This window comes from Macrobrachium rosenbergii, chromosome 27 (assembly GCF_040412425.1).
Source record: "Macrobrachium rosenbergii isolate ZJJX-2024 chromosome 27, ASM4041242v1, whole genome shotgun sequence".
In the NCBI taxonomy this organism is placed as follows: Eukaryota; Metazoa; Arthropoda; class Malacostraca; order Decapoda; family Palaemonidae; genus Macrobrachium; species Macrobrachium rosenbergii.
In genome coordinates, this window is record NC_089767.1 from 30,926,036 (window position 1) to 30,944,508 (window position 18,473).

At 38.8% G+C, this 18,473-nt stretch overlaps 1 protein-coding gene across 3 annotated transcripts in view; it reads right to left on the reverse strand.

Moving 5' to 3' along the window:
• Nucleotides 1-15,381: 15,381 nt before the first annotated feature.
• The window catches only part of LOC136853544 (PAS domain-containing protein cky-1-like), a 283,578-nt gene continuing 280,486 nt past the window's right edge, over nt 15,382-18,473 (reverse strand). For all 3 annotated transcript variants that reach the window (XM_067129259.1, XM_067129258.1, XM_067129257.1), the window contains 2 exons: nt 18,192-18,473; nt 15,382-18,027 (listed from right to left, as the gene is read on the reverse strand). The exon at nt 18,192-18,473 is cut by the window's right edge and continues 110 nt beyond it. In XM_067129259.1, coding sequence (XP_066985360.1) covers nt 17,272-18,027; nt 18,192-18,473 — 1,038 coding nt within the window. In that variant the 3' untranslated portion in view covers nt 15,382-17,271. The remainder of the gene's footprint in view (nt 18,028-18,191) is intronic.

Here is an 18,473-nt window from a genome sequence, read left to right on the forward strand (position 1 = left end):
ATATAAACGAAATATGCTTGAGTGTCCTTATTATATATACACGTCTAAACAAGAATTTGAAAAGCGAATAAGTTAAGGAAGATGGATATAGCTAAAAGCGGTTAGTCTGCGTGCATGAGAGAGAGAGAGAGAGAGAGAGAGAGAGAGAGAGAGAGAGAGAGAGAGAGAGAATGCGGTCCCAGCGAAGACGTGCTCCAACGTCCGCTCTACATTGAAAACTCTGTGCGGGCTTATTCTATCAAGGGCAAATCAGTCATATCTTATTATTCCGTTCGAAGCTGCTGACTCCAAGATGGGTGAACAATATACCTTTCCAAACAGCTCAACGGGTTCGAGTTGTTTCATTCCGTTTAAAGCTCTGAACTTGAAGCGTGCGCGCTCTTTAATTGTACAAGGAAACAAATCCTTAAGGAGTAATTGTAATCAGACACTATCTGTAGATATGAAAAAATTGTTGGTAACCATTATCCGCAAGGTTTAAATATACCATGCGACATTAAGAGGGATGTATTATCGATCCTGAATAATAACTGAATTACCCAACAGTCACGTGAACAAACAAACAAATTGCATGTTTAGAAAACTATTCCAGACCGAAATTCAGAACTCACGAAACTGAGCTAATGATCATTTCTCCGACAAAAAGTGGCTGAGATTCCAGTCTCGAAATCTTAACCAACACCTGTCCCAGTTTCCTTCTCATTGCCAGATTCGAGAGATAAATATCTAAAATTTATCTCAGAGCATTAAATCAATATGTGTACAGTTACTGAATGTTGGGAAACACTTTCAAATTTAAGTAACCTTAATTTTTTGGTCCTGCGACACACAAACGATAAAGAAACTCCCAACATGAAACAGCGAATCATTAAGGAGAGAATCACGATTCAGTTGTCCGATTTTTTATCAGATTTACGAGAAAACTGTAATTCGAGATGATTACGAGTCTGGAGGCGCCAGCATGAACGATATAAAATTTCCTCATTTTCACCTACTGGATAAGGCTCTCGGTGTTACATGTGAGTTAAGGAAATTAATGTAAAAAGAGAGACTTAAGCGTTACTGTAAAAAAAAAAGTAACGTTAAAATAATTAATGGAATTCATAGGAAGTCTCAAAACTTGGGATTATATTTTGCATATTTTGACGATCAATACTACGGAAGCGAACATGATAACCTAACCTACATACACACATACCCCACACATTTCTACTCTTACAGAGTAAATTACGTTTTACTTCTATACTGCAATACAGAAGTATATGTAGAATTCATTATTCTAAAGCCTTTTTAACTTGATGAAGCTTGAATACTCCACTATGAAATGTTTACATATATATACATTTCACCATTACGGGGTGTCCTTTTCCCATGGAAGCCCAAATAAGTTATTAGTTTCTTTATTCAAACGAAAATATCACTAAATGACAATCTAACGTCGAAACTTATATAAAACTTAACGATGATCCAATAACTTTCCGTTTTCTTATTCAAATATGACAGTCGAATAGCCAGTCATGCGAGGAGAATCCTGTAATGACATCCATAACAGACGCAAGGAATCACAATTACAAAGATATAAAAACCAATGCGTCATCTTGCAATCGCTGTGGGAAATAAAACTAACTCTCTCTCTCTCTCTCTCTCTCTCTCTCTCTCCTTCAATTTGTCGATTGATTTCATAATCGGAATGTGCCAGGAACAAGAAAAAGAAGAAGAAGAAGAAGAAGACGGGTTCTCGTCTTCAAGATGCGCAAACGGCAGAGGGCAGCAGCTGTACGCCAGTTTTTGCTTCGCACAACGGTTTACTTGGCCTTTTATCCTTCACCTTCCCGTATCTGATGTCATCATTCTCCTTCCCCTGTCAACCTCGAGCTTTTGAATGAAAGTCGACATGAGAAAATAAAGGCTTAATCCTGTCTCTTTTCCATTTCCCAGTAACCCATAGATCTCCAGGGACCTGTGTCTGACTAAGCAGGCGGAAGGATCGGTGAAAGGAGATAACGGGAAGTGCGAGATAATTAGTTTCCTTATCCTGTACAAGACTTGTATGTAACTAGTCATACTTTCAAGGTTATTCCCTTAGAACTGTAGTATATGTGAGGTCTTCCTCTCATCCTGTTAGTTGCACAAAAAAGGAGAATTATAAATCAGGATGAGAAAATTAAAAGCAACGACAGAACCAGTTTGCAATGGGGATTAAACGTACCAACATAAATAGCAATGACGCACCAAAAAGCCGTGAGAACTGAAGACTGATATATAGAATACGAATAAATAACAGCTAATGGTTACCTTGAAAATTAATGTAAAAAACTGATAAATATATCGCATGATCAATATGATGTAGGAAATGCCTATGCAATACCGTTGGTTTTTACCGCTAAGATTTAAACCGCCAATTTACCTATTAGTGCATTTCAGAATAACATCTTTTGTCTCTGATTTACCTGTGTTGCCCCTCGCCAGTGATTACGATTAGAAAGCATCTTTGTATCTAAAGCCCTTTCACAATGTCATCGTCTTCAGGCTGGACCTAGGTCTATTAACTTAAAGACTGGACCTAGGTCTGTTAACTTAAAGACTGGACCTAGGTCTATTAACTTAAAGACTGGACCTAGGTCTGTTAACTTAAAGAGCGTTTACTGTAAAGGAGAGGCCGTGGTGAGTAAGACAATTGTGTATAATTACGCAGTGTATGTGTATGCCTAAATATACTATAACACATTTATACGCACGTAAAATAATGTGGACACAAGTTTTTATTATAGTATTCACAATGTATTTTTCCTGTATATGTATACTGTATATGGCCAAGAACTGCAATAAAGTATTATTATTATTCATTACCCGTAAGAATAGTCATCCTGCATATATTATCACCTTCTGCACTTGAAATGAACCTCTAGTCTCACATTAGTGTTTGCATACACTACAATTACGAAAATTCATGAACAGCAGTCATCCTCAACAATTTGCCGCCAACAGTAGGTTAACAGAAATAAACACATTCCCATTCCCCCACAGCGGCAAAAATATTTATTTCCGCTTTTTTTTTCTCTCTCCCTCGAAGTCAACATTACAGCATGCTTAACGTCAACGAGAGTATTATACGATCGTTTACAAAGACACTAACGAGGTCCGACTTGCTTTGCACCTTGCTCGCACGATAATCATCCGCAGCGCGCAATTACCGCGTTTTCTTTACACGATTGATTTTATTGTAGCTTGCACACAACCTACTTTCGAGAGAATTATTCGTCTTCAAAGAATATCAGCGACAAGGCAGAGAGAGAGAGAGAGAGAGAGAGAGAGAGAGAGAGAGAGACTGTACACTTGTGTTTCAGAAAGGGAGAGAGCATATGTATGTGAGAGAAGCGAGTGTGTGCGTGAGTGTGCTTATGAGGGTGTGTGGACATGTGTATGTGAGAGTGAGTGTGTGCACGTATGAGTACAAGCAAGTTTGTATGAGAGAGAGAGAGAGAGAGAGAGAGAGAGAGAGAGAGAGAGAGAGAGAGAGAAAAAAATTTACCAGTGTCTTACAAAGTGTATGTGGAAGGGAGACTGATAGAAATAAAGCAACTGTATAAGCGTGCGTCTCTCTCTCTCTCTCTCTCCTCTCTCTCTCTCACACACACACACACACACACACACACACACACACAGGGTATGCGGGTGAGAGTGTATGTGTATGAGAAAAAGGGGAGAGAGAGAGAGAGAGAGAGAGAGAGAGAGAGAGAGAGAGAGAGAGAGAGAGAGAGGCACAGTTACAGACAAGACAAACACCTGTACCTAGGCTCAAAGGCAATATTTCAGACTTGTAAAAACTTGTTCGCCTCGATTCCATGCAGCGAAACAACAGTAATAAACAAAGCGTTTCTTCAAGAGTCAGTCTCTCTCTCTCTCTCTCTCTCTCTCTCTCTCTCTCTCTCTCTCTCTCTCTCTCTCGTACTCGTTTGGAAGGGAAGACTTCGCTTCGTGGCAATTAAAAATGCAGTTCAGCCATGCTTAGAGAAAAAATTGCCTCCCGCGTTCTTGATACGAAGCTTTCCTTTTCGACACCGGACGTGGGTGCAAGCACACCGCCACTCTCTCACGTACTCCTGTACGTTACTTACGAGCACACTTGTATTATCTCTCTCTCAAAGATATATTGTGTGTCCTTCTGAACACCGTTCGTTTAAGAATTTCCACTACATTCACACCACTGATAAAGTACAGTCCTTAGCATGAATACCTGAAAATTTACTTTAATCAGAGAATTCATGTACCCAAACTTGACCTTTTATCTAACATACTTGAAAGAATCCAGAAAAATAATTAAAGAACGAGATACAAATACATGGGCAATTGTAGCTTACGAAACTATTGCACCATTTGGAAGGATCATCAGTTGCCTGCTCGACAGTGGAGTTGTTTAGAACAGTGCCCCTGGCAAAAATTTTCATCCACTAATTCTTTAAAAGTGTTAGGAAGAGCAATTACGTTCTGCTTCAAGAAGGCAATCTTAAAAAAAACCCAAGATATGCAAGTTACTTATTTCCTGTAAATAATACTCTAGTAAGTCCTCAAGACAACAGCCACGTGCATTCGAAAGAAACGTTAAGTTAAGCGAGTCGATTACGGTGTCTTAGCAAAACAGAGCCCGCCAGTGCGTGCTAGTCAGCAGCTCGTGTTTGTGTGTGCATACGAGTACACGTCATGCAAGAAAAGTTATATTTATATTCTTATTTTTATTTCGAGCTGGAGTTTCCTGGATTACATTTCTCGTTTGCTCTCTGTAGCATCTAACAACTCTTAAATAGGGCGATGGTCGTTGAAACATAACCTAGTACGTGAACTATCACCAGATCTGAGGTGCCAACCAGTCTCGCGCGCTGGAGCATACCAGACAAATAAATTACATGAGTGCTTAAATTATCAGAGTCTATATATGTAAAATTAGTTTAAGCATTAACTTTCCCCCTTAAAAGGGGTAGCCCACAGATTCATCTTTTAGTCAACTGAATACAAGATGGATAATCAAGTATATGGGTCAGCAGACGCATAGTGGGATTTAAGCGTTCCAGCTCGCTGGGTAATCTAATCCTGGATCTGGTGATGCTTTGGCGGACGTCCTACCCACAACTGTGACGATCTGAGTAATAATAATAAAAAAAAAACTTTCCTCTTGTTTAAGCAGTATTAATACGAAATTCACTCATGACAACTCTGGAAAGACCAGTTGGATGGGGAAACCCAATTACCTCACTAAAACCAGAATGATAAGAGGATAAATAAAGCCAACGTGAGGCCTGACCTCCAAATGAATCGGTGGACCTGCCTGCTTCGGAAATATGGTTGGTTTTAAGATTACAGGACAATAAATCTAGTGAGAATGCCATCTTTGGCAGTGGGGGGCGGCGACAGAAGGAAACAAAGAATTTAGCACCCATGCATAGGCCCATGTCCTACCACTTCCAAGAGTGACACCTTAAAGGTGAAGATCACAAAATGCTACAAAGAAATCTGTATTCTAATTGTTCATGAACATGTCTAAATTATATGTTGTTGCCACAATCTCTGTAGTAAAAAAAAAAAATCCTTACAATCTACAATTGTCCTGCTGGCAACGCATGTTTTGAAGAGCTAAAAAAATGTTGTTCCGTAAGAGAAGGTAATACAAAGTTTTGTCATGGGAATATGATACGTAATTGGCCAATCAATAAGGCTGCTTTGCTTTAGTTCCGCTTCGCGCCTCGCTGACTAATGCATATCGTTTACTAATCCGCTCCAGATCTCTGCTGCAGCTACCAGCCACATCGTTTTGCAATAAAGGTTTTAAACAAGGTTGTAGTAATAGTTGCGTCTTATTTCCTCGACAAAAAAAAAAAAAAAGGTAACTTCCACGTCAGCTGTCCTGTGGGACACCTGACGTTTTAAGTCAGAGCTTAAGGAAAAAAAAATCTTCTACCGACAGTACCTTAAAATCTGGTAAGGTGAGAAAGTACGAAATATCCAACACCCATATTAAGAAGTTAATCTGCAGGAACCTTATGTTTAACCACGGCCAAACCAAAAGGAGAGAGGAAAGGAAATGAAAAACCGCAGAGTATTACCTCATTCTCCGGATTTGCTTTGGATACTTTCTTCCTTTTAAGATTCTAAAAAAAAAGCTGTTTTCCTAGTTTTTTTTTTCAGTCTGTCGTTTTATTGCTGTCTATCCTAGGATGCTTTTCATATATGCCTGACTGCGCAGACTCGAGAATTCATCATAGCAACAAGAAAATAACATTTCACTTAGAAATTAGTTTTAAAAGGTTTATCTGAAATTGCTGAAGCCTCTTTAATATAGTTGTTATGTAATTTTCATCGTCCGATAAGGTTAAACAAACTTTGAAGATAATAAAGTTTACAAATACTGACTTAATGTAGATCTTTATGAAAATGTTCTAAGAATACGACTTTACAAAACGCTACATTATAGTGATGAAAACCAACCGCTTGCGTCTGTTATAAATGAACCTCAGTGGAGGTAAGAAATCTTGAACTGGTAAATTGTTCATGAAATCCCTTCAGAAGGTCATGTAAGTTCAGGTAAATATCTGCAGAACAATCCTCTAGGAGAGGATACTTAGCCTTTATAAGTTTGACGCAAACTTAAAACAGATTTATGTACTGAGGTTTAACATATGAACACTGCAACGTTTGACGCCTAAGACTTCCACTCTGCCACATTACAGAGCAAAGTGGACTGTCTACCTCAAACACCGGAGGAAGAACGGAGGACTGGGTCCCCATGTCATCCAATAACTGAAAAAATCGTTAACTGGTTGGTCTATTGTAAACTTTTGAAATGTTTCCTCAGTTTATATTTTTTTCTGTCTAGTGTATATTGCAGATTTATCTATGAAATCTGCCATAATAAAAGCTGTTATCCTGTTAAAAAAATCGTCATTGCCAAGCATGTAATACCTTCAGAAATCTGATAAAACAAATGAAATACTGCATAAACTGGTAATTAAAAGATAAACGTCTAAAATATGCGCTTTTTTGCTGGTTATGCACAGTCACCTATTATGACCTCATCGCTGTTCTTATATTCCTTCCGTCCTCTGCATTAACTTAAATTCTCTCCGGTCCCTCGAAAGGTTAAAATATATCCCACATAAATACAGGGCCTTTGGCTCTGCATTTCCTTTTTCGTCCATTCTAGAACCAGCCATGAAAGTCTATTAACAGTCGATCGCTGTCATAATGGAATTTAATCAGCCTAACAAGTCCTAGCCAGAAAAAGTTAATATGGCTGGAACATCGGCTATACAATTATTCATTTGTGGACTTTACCTACGAATAATTCCTTGGCATCCCCGCGCGCAGCCAGGACTCCAGCGCGCATGCGTGAGTTGTGATCGGTTACACCCCGTGAGCCTTGCCCATCCATTGGTCATAAACGTTAGTACTATTTTGCTTTAACAGTTTTATAGCCTCTCTTTGTGGTCCACCTCGCTTATACGGCTCCCATTACTCCAAAAGCCTGACTAATTCGCTGGAAATATGGACGTGGAGATGCTTTTGCCAATTCGTTATTGATTCATCATTGGCGGGAATTCTATCGCGAATGTGTCCCTGGATTCGAGCGGGACAGGGGGTGGCGATCGAGGGTGGGGTCAAACACCGTGTTTCAATTAGCCGACGCCTTGTTAACAAAGCGTTAAGCAGCGGAGGTTCGTGTTCCACTACAAGTTCCACTTGGGGTACTCTAGGGTAATTTGTAGGCACCCGGATGACCTCAGTGGCCAAACATTCTTATTTCTGGAAATCTGGGAAATCGGTCTTAAGAGGATACAACCATAATCTGCCTTAATATTAAAAACTAGTAGAGTTAGTAGAATCTTCTTTAAATAAAATGCTACCCAACTGAGTGACGAGATGGTGAAAATGGGGAATATCAAAATGATACATGTACATGCAAATGTATCCAGGTTTTTGAGCCATTTTACGTTCTGTTATCTATTAGTCCAGAGCGCTAAGTACAATAAAAAGTAACACCGATCCTAGCAAGCCCTTTCGAGACCTCAAAGGTCTTGCAAGAAGCAAAAGACGATGTAAAACGAAATATGAAATGCCTCAGCTGGGTAGTGGTCCCTCGGCCATGTTCCCATGATTTTATAAGACCATAAAGTTCACAGAAATCCCCTATAACGATTTATAAGGCATTTAATACCCTATCAAACAGACATCAAGGATTTAATCATCTATTGTTCCCTAAAGAGTACACGATGTTCTGTTAATCAGTCTTATTTTTGCGAATATTATCGCGCAATATGCACTGGAGTAAGAATTGTGAGTCAATATACGAGAATATTTTATTCAAAAAAGCGGTCCAGGTTTCAAATTCTGTGTTTTGTACGAAGTAGATACAAATGGAAAGCAAAAATGATAGTTTCAAATGTGATTATAAGTAATCTCTGAAGGTAAGTGGTATATGACTATCACGGTTGTGACTGGCAACTAAACTAATACCAGTTTCTTTGTTCTACTGATGTTCTTGCTCTAAGTGTATGTAGTTTAGAATTTGCAGGCAAGGGACTGAGACAAACTATAAAATAAAAAATACCTTTGTAACCATGGCCACTTAAGATAAGCTTCAGGTGGAAGATTCATACTTTTGATATTTCAGATCTACTGACTTGCCACTTCTTTTCCTTCATTCAAAAAATAATATAGTATTAACTTTTCACTCCTTTAGTCTACGAAACAGATGACACCCATAGTTTTATTCATGACTACGGCTAAAAAAGGTCTAAACTATTAGGCCATCAGTGTTTACTGACAGTTTATATAAGCCATTCAGCTACATAAAATATGCTGTGAACTTTCCTAAGAACCAGCTTCTCAAAATCGTAGTGGAAATTATACTTAAAACTTTATTTCAACAACAGGTTTTCTCCTATTACGGATTTTTTTTCAAACATCTATATTTGCAAAGGAGAGATCCTTTTCCTTCACAGTAACTCAAGTGACTATTTAGTCATTTCCTACTTTTATGCTGTGGAGGCCAACTTCTCTAAAGCGTGTGCTCGACGACTTACTTAACCTCTGCTGCCTGTTCCTATAATCTTTCCTCTGGTTCTTAATCTCTTATACAGACCAGAGACAAAGGTAAAGCATACTTTCTGCCTGCAGTCTTAATGAAATATATAATTCAAATATCAATCCTTATATTCCTTAGAATGCTTTGGAAATACAAAAACTTCACTTTCTATCTCAGTAAAAAAGAAAAACTTCAATGCATACTCGTCTGCATGACGGTGGTGAGCGAATCTGCAAACAGATTTACCCACCATAGCCCGAAGTTTTATGAAAGTGCTTACGTGGATCAGTAAACAGCCTACTCAGTAACACTTGAGGGCGCTTCCATGTAAATGTCCTTGATATCCTTCGTTCATATTTATTTTTGCTGTTAATCTTCGATTTTAATCCTTTGCTTTACTTGGTAGTTGGCATTTAATCAAGCTACTAAGTAAGACACTTAGATTACAAAATTAGTTTACCAACACTGTAAAAATGGAGATGCGAGTGTGTCCAGACGTCAAGGCTCGGCCCTAGGGACGTTATGTATCATTCAGTACTTATGTAAGGGCCAGTGGTAAGGAGAGACATCACCGGATTGGACTACGGCATATCTAACAGCGGAGTTTTTAAGACCATTTTCTCACGCGCATAAATATGATTGAACCCTGCGTGAGAAATAGTAGGACGTCCAGTTTTACTTCCTATATATAGAGGCTTCTTTTGTGTGTGTGTGTGTGTGTGTGTGAGAGAGAGAGAGAGAGAGAGAGAGAGAGAGAGAGAGAGAGAGAGAGAGAGAGAGAGAGAGATGATCCGCGAGTATCTACAAAGGGCTCCCCTTCTGGAAAAGCGTGAGCAAAATCTCTTCCAGGTCATAAGCGATAAATACGACCAAGAAATTATCTACCGAACTTTATACGCTAATAAATTTATGCCGACCTTGTTCGTCAGAGCACGAGGGAAGATATCATGCAATAAATACACGTACATTATCATCACCTTCTCTCAAATGATGAAGATATGAAGATATTGCGTAGTTTGAGAAAGTTATGGTAATATTATATGCAGAATTAATGAACAAAAAATAAAGGAAAGTGTAACGAATCTATTTCGTGGCGTGTCAAGGTTCGGTTCTCACGGGCATTTTGAAGTGAACTGGATTCTTTTTTTTTTTTTCTTTGATGGGTGAAGGGGAATCATGGACTATTACTAATAAATTTCAAGGATTATTCTTCGCGGGACGTTTCACCGAATAAGATACGAAGCCAGAATTTATGTGAGATACAACGGGGGAAAAAACACCTTGTGACGGAATGTTCTACGAAAAGTAAAATTAAAAAAAAAACTGAAACGGGTAATGACAATGTCTAATAGAAGAGACAACACGATGGCGGATATTTTTTCTCAGAAGGATGTCACCGATAATTAGTGAAAAGAATGACAAAATATTGAAATTTCGGACCCGGAGGGAAAATGGAGGGGAAAATTGGTACCCATAATTACTGTTTCACGTCAGAGTAATCAGTCCAGTCCAGCAATTCTGAGGTCCTTTTTCGATCTCGGAAGCATATTGTGTGTAAGGAAAATATGGCATACTTTGTGCTAGGTAAAACCTTCCCACTGCTGGAGAGAGTTTTAAAACCTTGATAAGGTGTACTCCTTCAGCAAGTAAAAATGTCTAGCAGTAAAAAGTAGGGAGGAAGAGGGATCCTAGTATGAATAAGTAATACGAACCTCAAAACGTGTAGAGACTGACTTTCCAGTCCATTAGGACGGTTTGTTTTTAACAGATATAATTAATATCTTCTTATTACTATTACGTTTGCAGTTTATCAGAACCGTATATTCCAAAAGAACATTATGGAAGCAGGGCCGGTACTGATTAACTTCCTTTTTCCGGAAGAGTCCAGAGTCCGAATCAACATTTGTTCGCTGCAGTACGAGAGCTATTCTCAATTATTTCAGGACTAATGACGGTAATTTATACATAAGCCTATCTGATTAGTATTAATTTCATAGCAGGATCATGAATAACATGATAGGGGTTTTCTTGAAACCAAGGTGTTCCACATGATTATTTTTATGACAAAATTCCTGCTTCTCATAGGCACAGTTAACATGTGGAATGTTGCCGTAAAAGTGTTGGGAGATGCTGCATGTCAATGATATTCTACCAAAATTCTTTGCGGTCTCTTATCGCGAAAGTTAACGATAGGGTGAATGTGTCATTTTGACTGCAATATTCACCATGTCTGAGACTATTATAAATAGCTATAAAATGAACAGTACTAAATTTCAGACTTCTAAAAATAGGCTCCAGTTTCAATACTGTCCCTTACTTTTGCTAATGACCTTTAATGTTTTTAGCTTTTAACTTTTTATTTTAGCTAGGTACTTAAATCAATCGCGTTCAAGTTTTTCCATTGGTACCAGTATTATATTTGTATGTATTAGCAAACGAAAATAGCACCAAGTCATATCTTCACCTACACAAGAGGTTAGAAAGCAACTGCCAGTTCACAAGGCCCTGATCTTATATGGAAACTTACACCACCTTGTGATTTTATGTACCTTTATAATCTTACCACAATAAATACACCGTGGAAATATATTTTCTTGAATCTTCGCAGTTTCCTCGCCAGTACAACTTTCAGTTTTGTCATCGACAATTTTTGGCCTGCACTAATGTATGCAAGAATTAAATACAGCATTGGTCGCGCAATACTTATGTCACTGAATAAGGTTATGGCTCATCTCACAAATTGTTACTGGAAAGCAAATATTATTGCCACACCTAATGGTATGTCCATGGCATTCTTAATGAACATTCTTACACGTACAGAGTGTAATTCCTTCATGCATTATCGACGGGCGTTTTGACAACTGCACAGCGCTTTGATTGTGAATAAAAATCACAGTAAAACCATTTTTGTTAACATTTTTGGATTTCGAACTCCGCCGATGCGGTTATTCTCGGTAACTTCTCTCTCCATCTCTGTTCCTTCGTAAACATATTTCTCTTGACATTATTTTTCCGAAATCTTATTCAATTCAGTGGTTGTGGTTCGGATTTAGACCAACAAAACAGCTTATTTGCAATGTCGTCCTGTCATAACAGTTCTCAAATAACTAAGGTGGTAAAGGTACAGCCGCTTACAAGGCATTCCTGCGATTTCAAAGCCAAACTTTACACCTTTTTAAGGAACGTGCTAAGTTAAAGATGGGTCAATCACATCCCTTGCCCATACCCAGTGCACGAGTATCTCTCATCTTTATGGATATACGAAACACACGGCAACAGTCAAGAGGTGCACCGTCAGCTGCTTTACGGAGCGAGAAATGTGTGCAAATTGGCCGTAAAACGGCAGGATTAATAGACTCTATTAATCCTGTAAAACGGGCTATCCAGCCGTACAATGACATTCGTTCTTTTTATAAATGGTACCTTCATCCCAAAAGGCATGTCTCTTCAATTTACGGAAGTACCCCTTTTCATATAAGGCTTACAAACTGAATACTTAATGGAAAGGATTTTGTCTAAAATTCTACTAATTTGCAGTCAACGATGGTAATTTGTCAGCAGTTCTTTCAAAGAATAAAACTGCTTGCCATTAGCTAACAAAGGTTAAGGTCTCTTTGATTAAAAGAGGGAGGGGAGGGGGGGATTTCAACCTCGCAACGGAGTCGAACTCTGATAATCAGAGTCAAAGGCTTTGGTTTCATTTTTACAAAATATTTTCCCAACGACTCCACCACAATTGTTTAAACGAATCAGTCAGGTCATCAGTTTCTTGGCAAATCTAAAGATCTATCTATCTCTATCCGGACTTTCCCCCGTACGTTCTTACAAAAAGTGAAAATTTGTCTAGGTTTTATTTACGGGAAATATGGGTTAAAATGGATAAAAAAAAACCAACACAAACATTTTGACATTCCTAACTAAATCTTGCTCACGAAAATGCAACGTGACTGCATGCTGAACGGATATTCCTGCGTCATGCTTTGTACTGTAATAGCAGCTGTAAAACCTCAACAACTCACTAAGATAGCCAACTGTTCTGTCTTTCTCGAAGTAGCATTTTTCATGAATTCATTATCCAATATGGTGTCTGTTCCACGTATTTATGTATGAGCTGACAGCTACACATACATTTGTATCTACCTACATTCAGCGCTCATTAATGTTGGTGCAATTTGAGCGAAACAATTACGTACTTTTAATACCCCTCTAGGTTTATATAGTTACATCCCATACAACCTTGACAACTGATAGGGTCCTAACATTAATTTGAATGCCAACCACAAGCCTTTTTTTTTACATGACATTTTCTAAAATTTTCTTTTGCAAATTACTGTATACAAATTTTGTTTGGATCCCTCCAGGATATTGTTTTGACCCTTGCTACTTTTTGTCTTAAATAGCGACAATCGTTGGTCTTTATTAAGAGGAAACTTTCGAGAACACATTAATGGTAAATGTAATAGAGAAATAGACGAACAAAACCGCTGCACATAATACTTTTACAACTTGAACTCTGTAACAATATTGCTACACAAACTTATTACTGTGTCCTACCTATATGTCGGCGACAAACTGATTCCGGTGTCCAGTAGAAGGCAGCCTAAATTTCGATTGAAAATTTCGATAGACATATTGACAATGAATCTGATCATAGGCAGGAACATTGCCTGCCGCCCAATAGGCCACCTTTAAATTTTTTTTTCCTCATCACTAGGTTACATTAGCTCTGTAGAATTTCAAATTACTTTTGTAATGGCTGCTCCATCTCGATGCCGGTTTTACGGTGCAAATTTTTCGTTAACGCATTACAACGCCCACCTGTCTGAAAATAAAGGGCTGCCATACTAGGAAACAACTTGTGGGTCAAGTTAGGTCTTAGGGTTACCTGGCGTCTACATATCTTTCGGAAACGTAAAAACGGATAGCAAATATAACCTAATATTTCTGTGATTTACTGTCTTACGTCAAGGTCTGGTGGTCAGTGTAGGTTGCATCCCCTCATTTCAATCAATGGTGCCCAAGGTCGAGTGGGATGTTAAGCCCAAGGTTAAGTCAGGGAAGGTAAGGCTAGGTCACTGTATATTTGTAGTTATAATTTATACCCAACTCAAATGCGCCGGCCTGCTGCTGTAGTCCTCTTAAATAATTTGACAAGGGGCATGGAACGCGTTAACCATTCATTTCTGGCGAGAACAGACGCTAATATCAGCCTAAAAACGATAAGAAATTCTCTATATATTTTACATCTACACTGCATGGTAGCTTTAAGAGTAACGTTTACCTTTAAAACCTTGAGACCTTTCGCTATTGGGAAAGAAAAACTAATTTGTCTTCGGCTGAATAAAAAACCATTATAACAATGTCTACACTATCATCCCACAATTCTCCCTGTCAAATATAGTGACTGTATCTTGTCCAATCATATTTTAGTGCAAAATGCCACCACGCTACTAAAAACCTAATATGTTCGCCTATCCATTCATACTTTTTTTAGGAACAGGTACATGTAAGACGTCAATCATTGTAAAAAGCTGTTTTATAAAATGGCTTCGGTTCACATCAGAAATATATTTGCAGCTGCCATTAGATCCCTTTAGCAATTGTCAACAGAGGTTTCCAACTACCAAAGATCTCAATTTTCAATATGGCTGCTAAATCATAAGGCTACCAAGAGCATTAATTTCACCATGTGCCCGAGTCTATATATACCTTTGAACGTCTACTTCGCAGTTTTTACTTCCACGCTCGTGGTTTAAAATCTCGTCGAACTTACAATTAAGACATACACTTACGGCAGTATTGGTCGTCGTTAAACCAGAAAGCACAAAAACAACACCTCAACGGTCTTCGTCGAGATCTACTGGGCTACTGAAGAGCATTGTTCACTCTTTCTGATTACAGAGTCCTTGGCACCTCATTGGTCCATTAGGAAACTTCTTTGTCATTTGATAAAAAAAACAAAAATGTTGTCTATTGAAATGAGCAGATATTTTGTTTATTTGCAATTAGTTTAATAGTAATGCTTTTATATGGCTGTGGGATGTACAAATAATTACTTGTATGAAGTTGCAACTTGCAAGTATGACGACCAGGTAGCCCTGTCCACAATGAATGGGGAGTTTGAAGGAGATTTTTTACTTGAGAACAAAATTCTTGGGTTATACTTAATGTCACCTTTAATTTTTCGAATTACATACTACTTTCCAAAACAGAAGCTGTCATACAACCTCAATTCCATTAGTGTAGAGTTGTGAGCGCATCAGTCTTCCTGGTATGCTATGGACATATGAAATAAAACACGGACATATATACGTGTAAACTATATTTTGCAAATCAGAAATGCACAAATTTGCGAACTAACACTAGATTGCACATATAGCACTAAGTGCCCAGGATTATCTATAAACTTTCTATAACATCTCTCTTAATTCTCTTAAACGAAACACTGTAACTACAATATATACAAAGATTTCATCTTTAAAGGTACATAGCGAAATTGGTGTCAGTTTTATAACATCTTTTTTTGTTCCAGAAAATAGAACAGTGAGTCAGGAAGAAAATCCGGAAAAAACAGAGAAATAAATTTCTGATGAAAGAAGACACAGATGAAATATATTACACGGAAAAGACGTGGCAGCGACTGGAACATAGTAATTCGTACTGGACGCGTATTGGTATGTACAGGAAACACATGCATACGTTCAGGCAGTCACACATTTCATGCACAGCAGAAATAAGCAGGACTCACATTCGCATGGAAAGGGAAGTTAAAATATAATAATTATCAATATATACATATAACATGACATGGCGCATAAACATTTTCGTTAAGTATTTAATCTTGTTTCTAGAGACAGAAAAAAATAGTTTAATTTTCTAGCGAATAAAAGGAGAGCTGTGTGAAAACGAAGGAAAATGAAAAATAAAAAATTAGTAGTTTCTTCGTAGCAGACGTAGACCACATTCCATCAAAGACAACAATGTTTACCAAATACTTTCTTTGCTACATTTCCTAACAAAAACTTGCAAAGAATTTGATATGTATAGTAACAATAATTAAAAATATACTAAAAAAAGTTACTTTCTAAAATCGCGTTGCTAAACGAAAACATGGTAAGCCAACACAAAACGCAATATAAAGGCGGCAAATCTATGGCAAAAAGGCAATGGATTACAAAAGAAGTATAAATCTAGTAATACTGCATTAATTTCCTACGTAATGAAACTTACAGAACACCTTATATAATCTAAAAAAAATATCAGTAACATTCGGAAAACATGTCCATAACATCCTCGATTTAAACATCACCGGAATAACACTTTCGATTTTGAGCTAAGCTCAGCGATAACTTTGTAACTGATAGAAATGAAGGGAGATGAAGCACAGAAGTGAGTGAAATTGAATATGTTTTATGAGTGGCACCGTGGGGGAAAAGGAATCAATTGAGACTGAGAAAAAAAATTAAATCGTTTTCTGCAAGAAAATGCTTCTATCTTTGGTGACAATACTGGTGTAAATCAAGAATTTACACCATTTATTCAGTTTTGGACAGGATGCACGTTTTAGGAAACTTTTTTTTTTCTTTTGCATGACCTAGGTCACTCCAAGCTGGTGGTACTATCTACATTCTAGGACTGGTTCTAATCATATTATAAAACCTTTAAGTCAGTCAATCTGAGCCTCAGTGAGTTTCATAGCATAGCTCGGAATCTATGCTGAATTCAGCAAGTCTCGGGATAATCCACTGCTTACAACTTAGTAAGCAATTTATCTGAAAACGAATCAATGAAAATTTAGAGAGCAAGTCAGTTGACAATACAGGATAAAAGGATTTTTTCCATCATCTAAAATAAAACATGCAATGGTGCAATTACATATAACAGTGCCAGAATCTGACCAGGTTCTGAGGTTTAGTCATGCGAGGTTGACAATGGCTGTACAGATCATGTCGCGACAGAAGTTCAAATGTTGAAACCGCTCGATGAAATGTACTTTATGAACACTCAATTCGACGCACTCTGTTGCTATGCTGCACCAGAGGTGGAACCCAGGTTAATCTTGACATCCCAAGTTCTTCGTTGCAACTCAGGACGGAAGCTTAACGAAAAAAATACACAAAAAAAGACCCTGACGGAGGGAACATATCACACATTAAGTTACCCATTTACAAACTACAACAGGAAAAGCAGGACTCTCAGAGTGCTGCGTGATGCAAGGCTCGAAGAGGTAAGACATTAGAATCGTCCAGTGATGGAAGCCAAGGGGACCCTTTTGAGGTCAAGTCAGCTGACCATGAAGAGAGGTCAGTCGAGTCGATGGATGGTACTCTCTGGTCACGAGCCATGCTCATGTCACGAGGGTCGGAGGGATCAAATGTGAAAACGTGGTGTTTGGTGGGCGTGGCTCCAGAATATGGTGGGGTGATGTAAGGAGTTGATTCTGGATAGTCAGGGACCTCTTGGGTTGGCGATGCCTTCCAGGGGACATCAAGCTGCTCAAGTTCTGGAGAAGAAGTGCCTTTGTGGACGCCGACTGGGGCTGCTCGCACTGCAACTGGGGTAGCCACTGCGATGCCACCGCCTTCAGACACACCATGTGAAGACACAGGGGTCAAAGGTGACCTTCTGGGGGAGGAACTGGGAGAAGATCCTTTCTTGGCAAGTTTTGGTGTGTGAACTGGAGTGTAACTTGCGGCATGTGGGGCATGGAGAGTTGGCTGGGTCTCTGCAGTGGCATGTGTTGTGTCATAGTAACCCCAGGCTGGATCGCGGGAATAATCGAGGCCGTGTTGCAAACGTACTGAGTAATGATGGTGATAATGCTGAAGATGGGCATACGCTGATGGTGTTGTCAACGAATATGGTGTATGGGCTGAGGAGCTATGTGTGTGAGAATGGCTGTGGCTGCCATTCAGACCAGTTGTTGGTGCGTAGGAGCTCGCAGCGTCCGTCTGTTGGAGGAAAATGACACCTGTTAGGATAATGTTCTCAGAAAATCACTTACATTGACTACGTTAGTTTTAGTACCTTTTCTACAGGTAGCTGTTATTGTCAGGACTTTTCCTTCAGAATCTATTTACGTAAGAATCAGCTTCGACGAAGCATCTGTGCTTACCTGGTAACTCATAACTTGCGGGTAGTAGGCATGCACTCTCTGGGCATGGGCATCGTAAGCTAATCCATACTGCAGCTTGGACTGCATGGTATAGTAGTGGTACAACCACGAATTGGCTCTTAAAACGGCAGCCTCTTTATCACCCAGCACCTGATTAGTTGCGACAATCACGGGCTGCTGAGTGCTGCTGGTGCTGCCGCTGCTGCTATTACTGCCACTGCTGCTACTACTGCTGTTCGTCTGCTGAGAACTCTGGCTGCTCTGCTGTGACTGCTGGTTTGA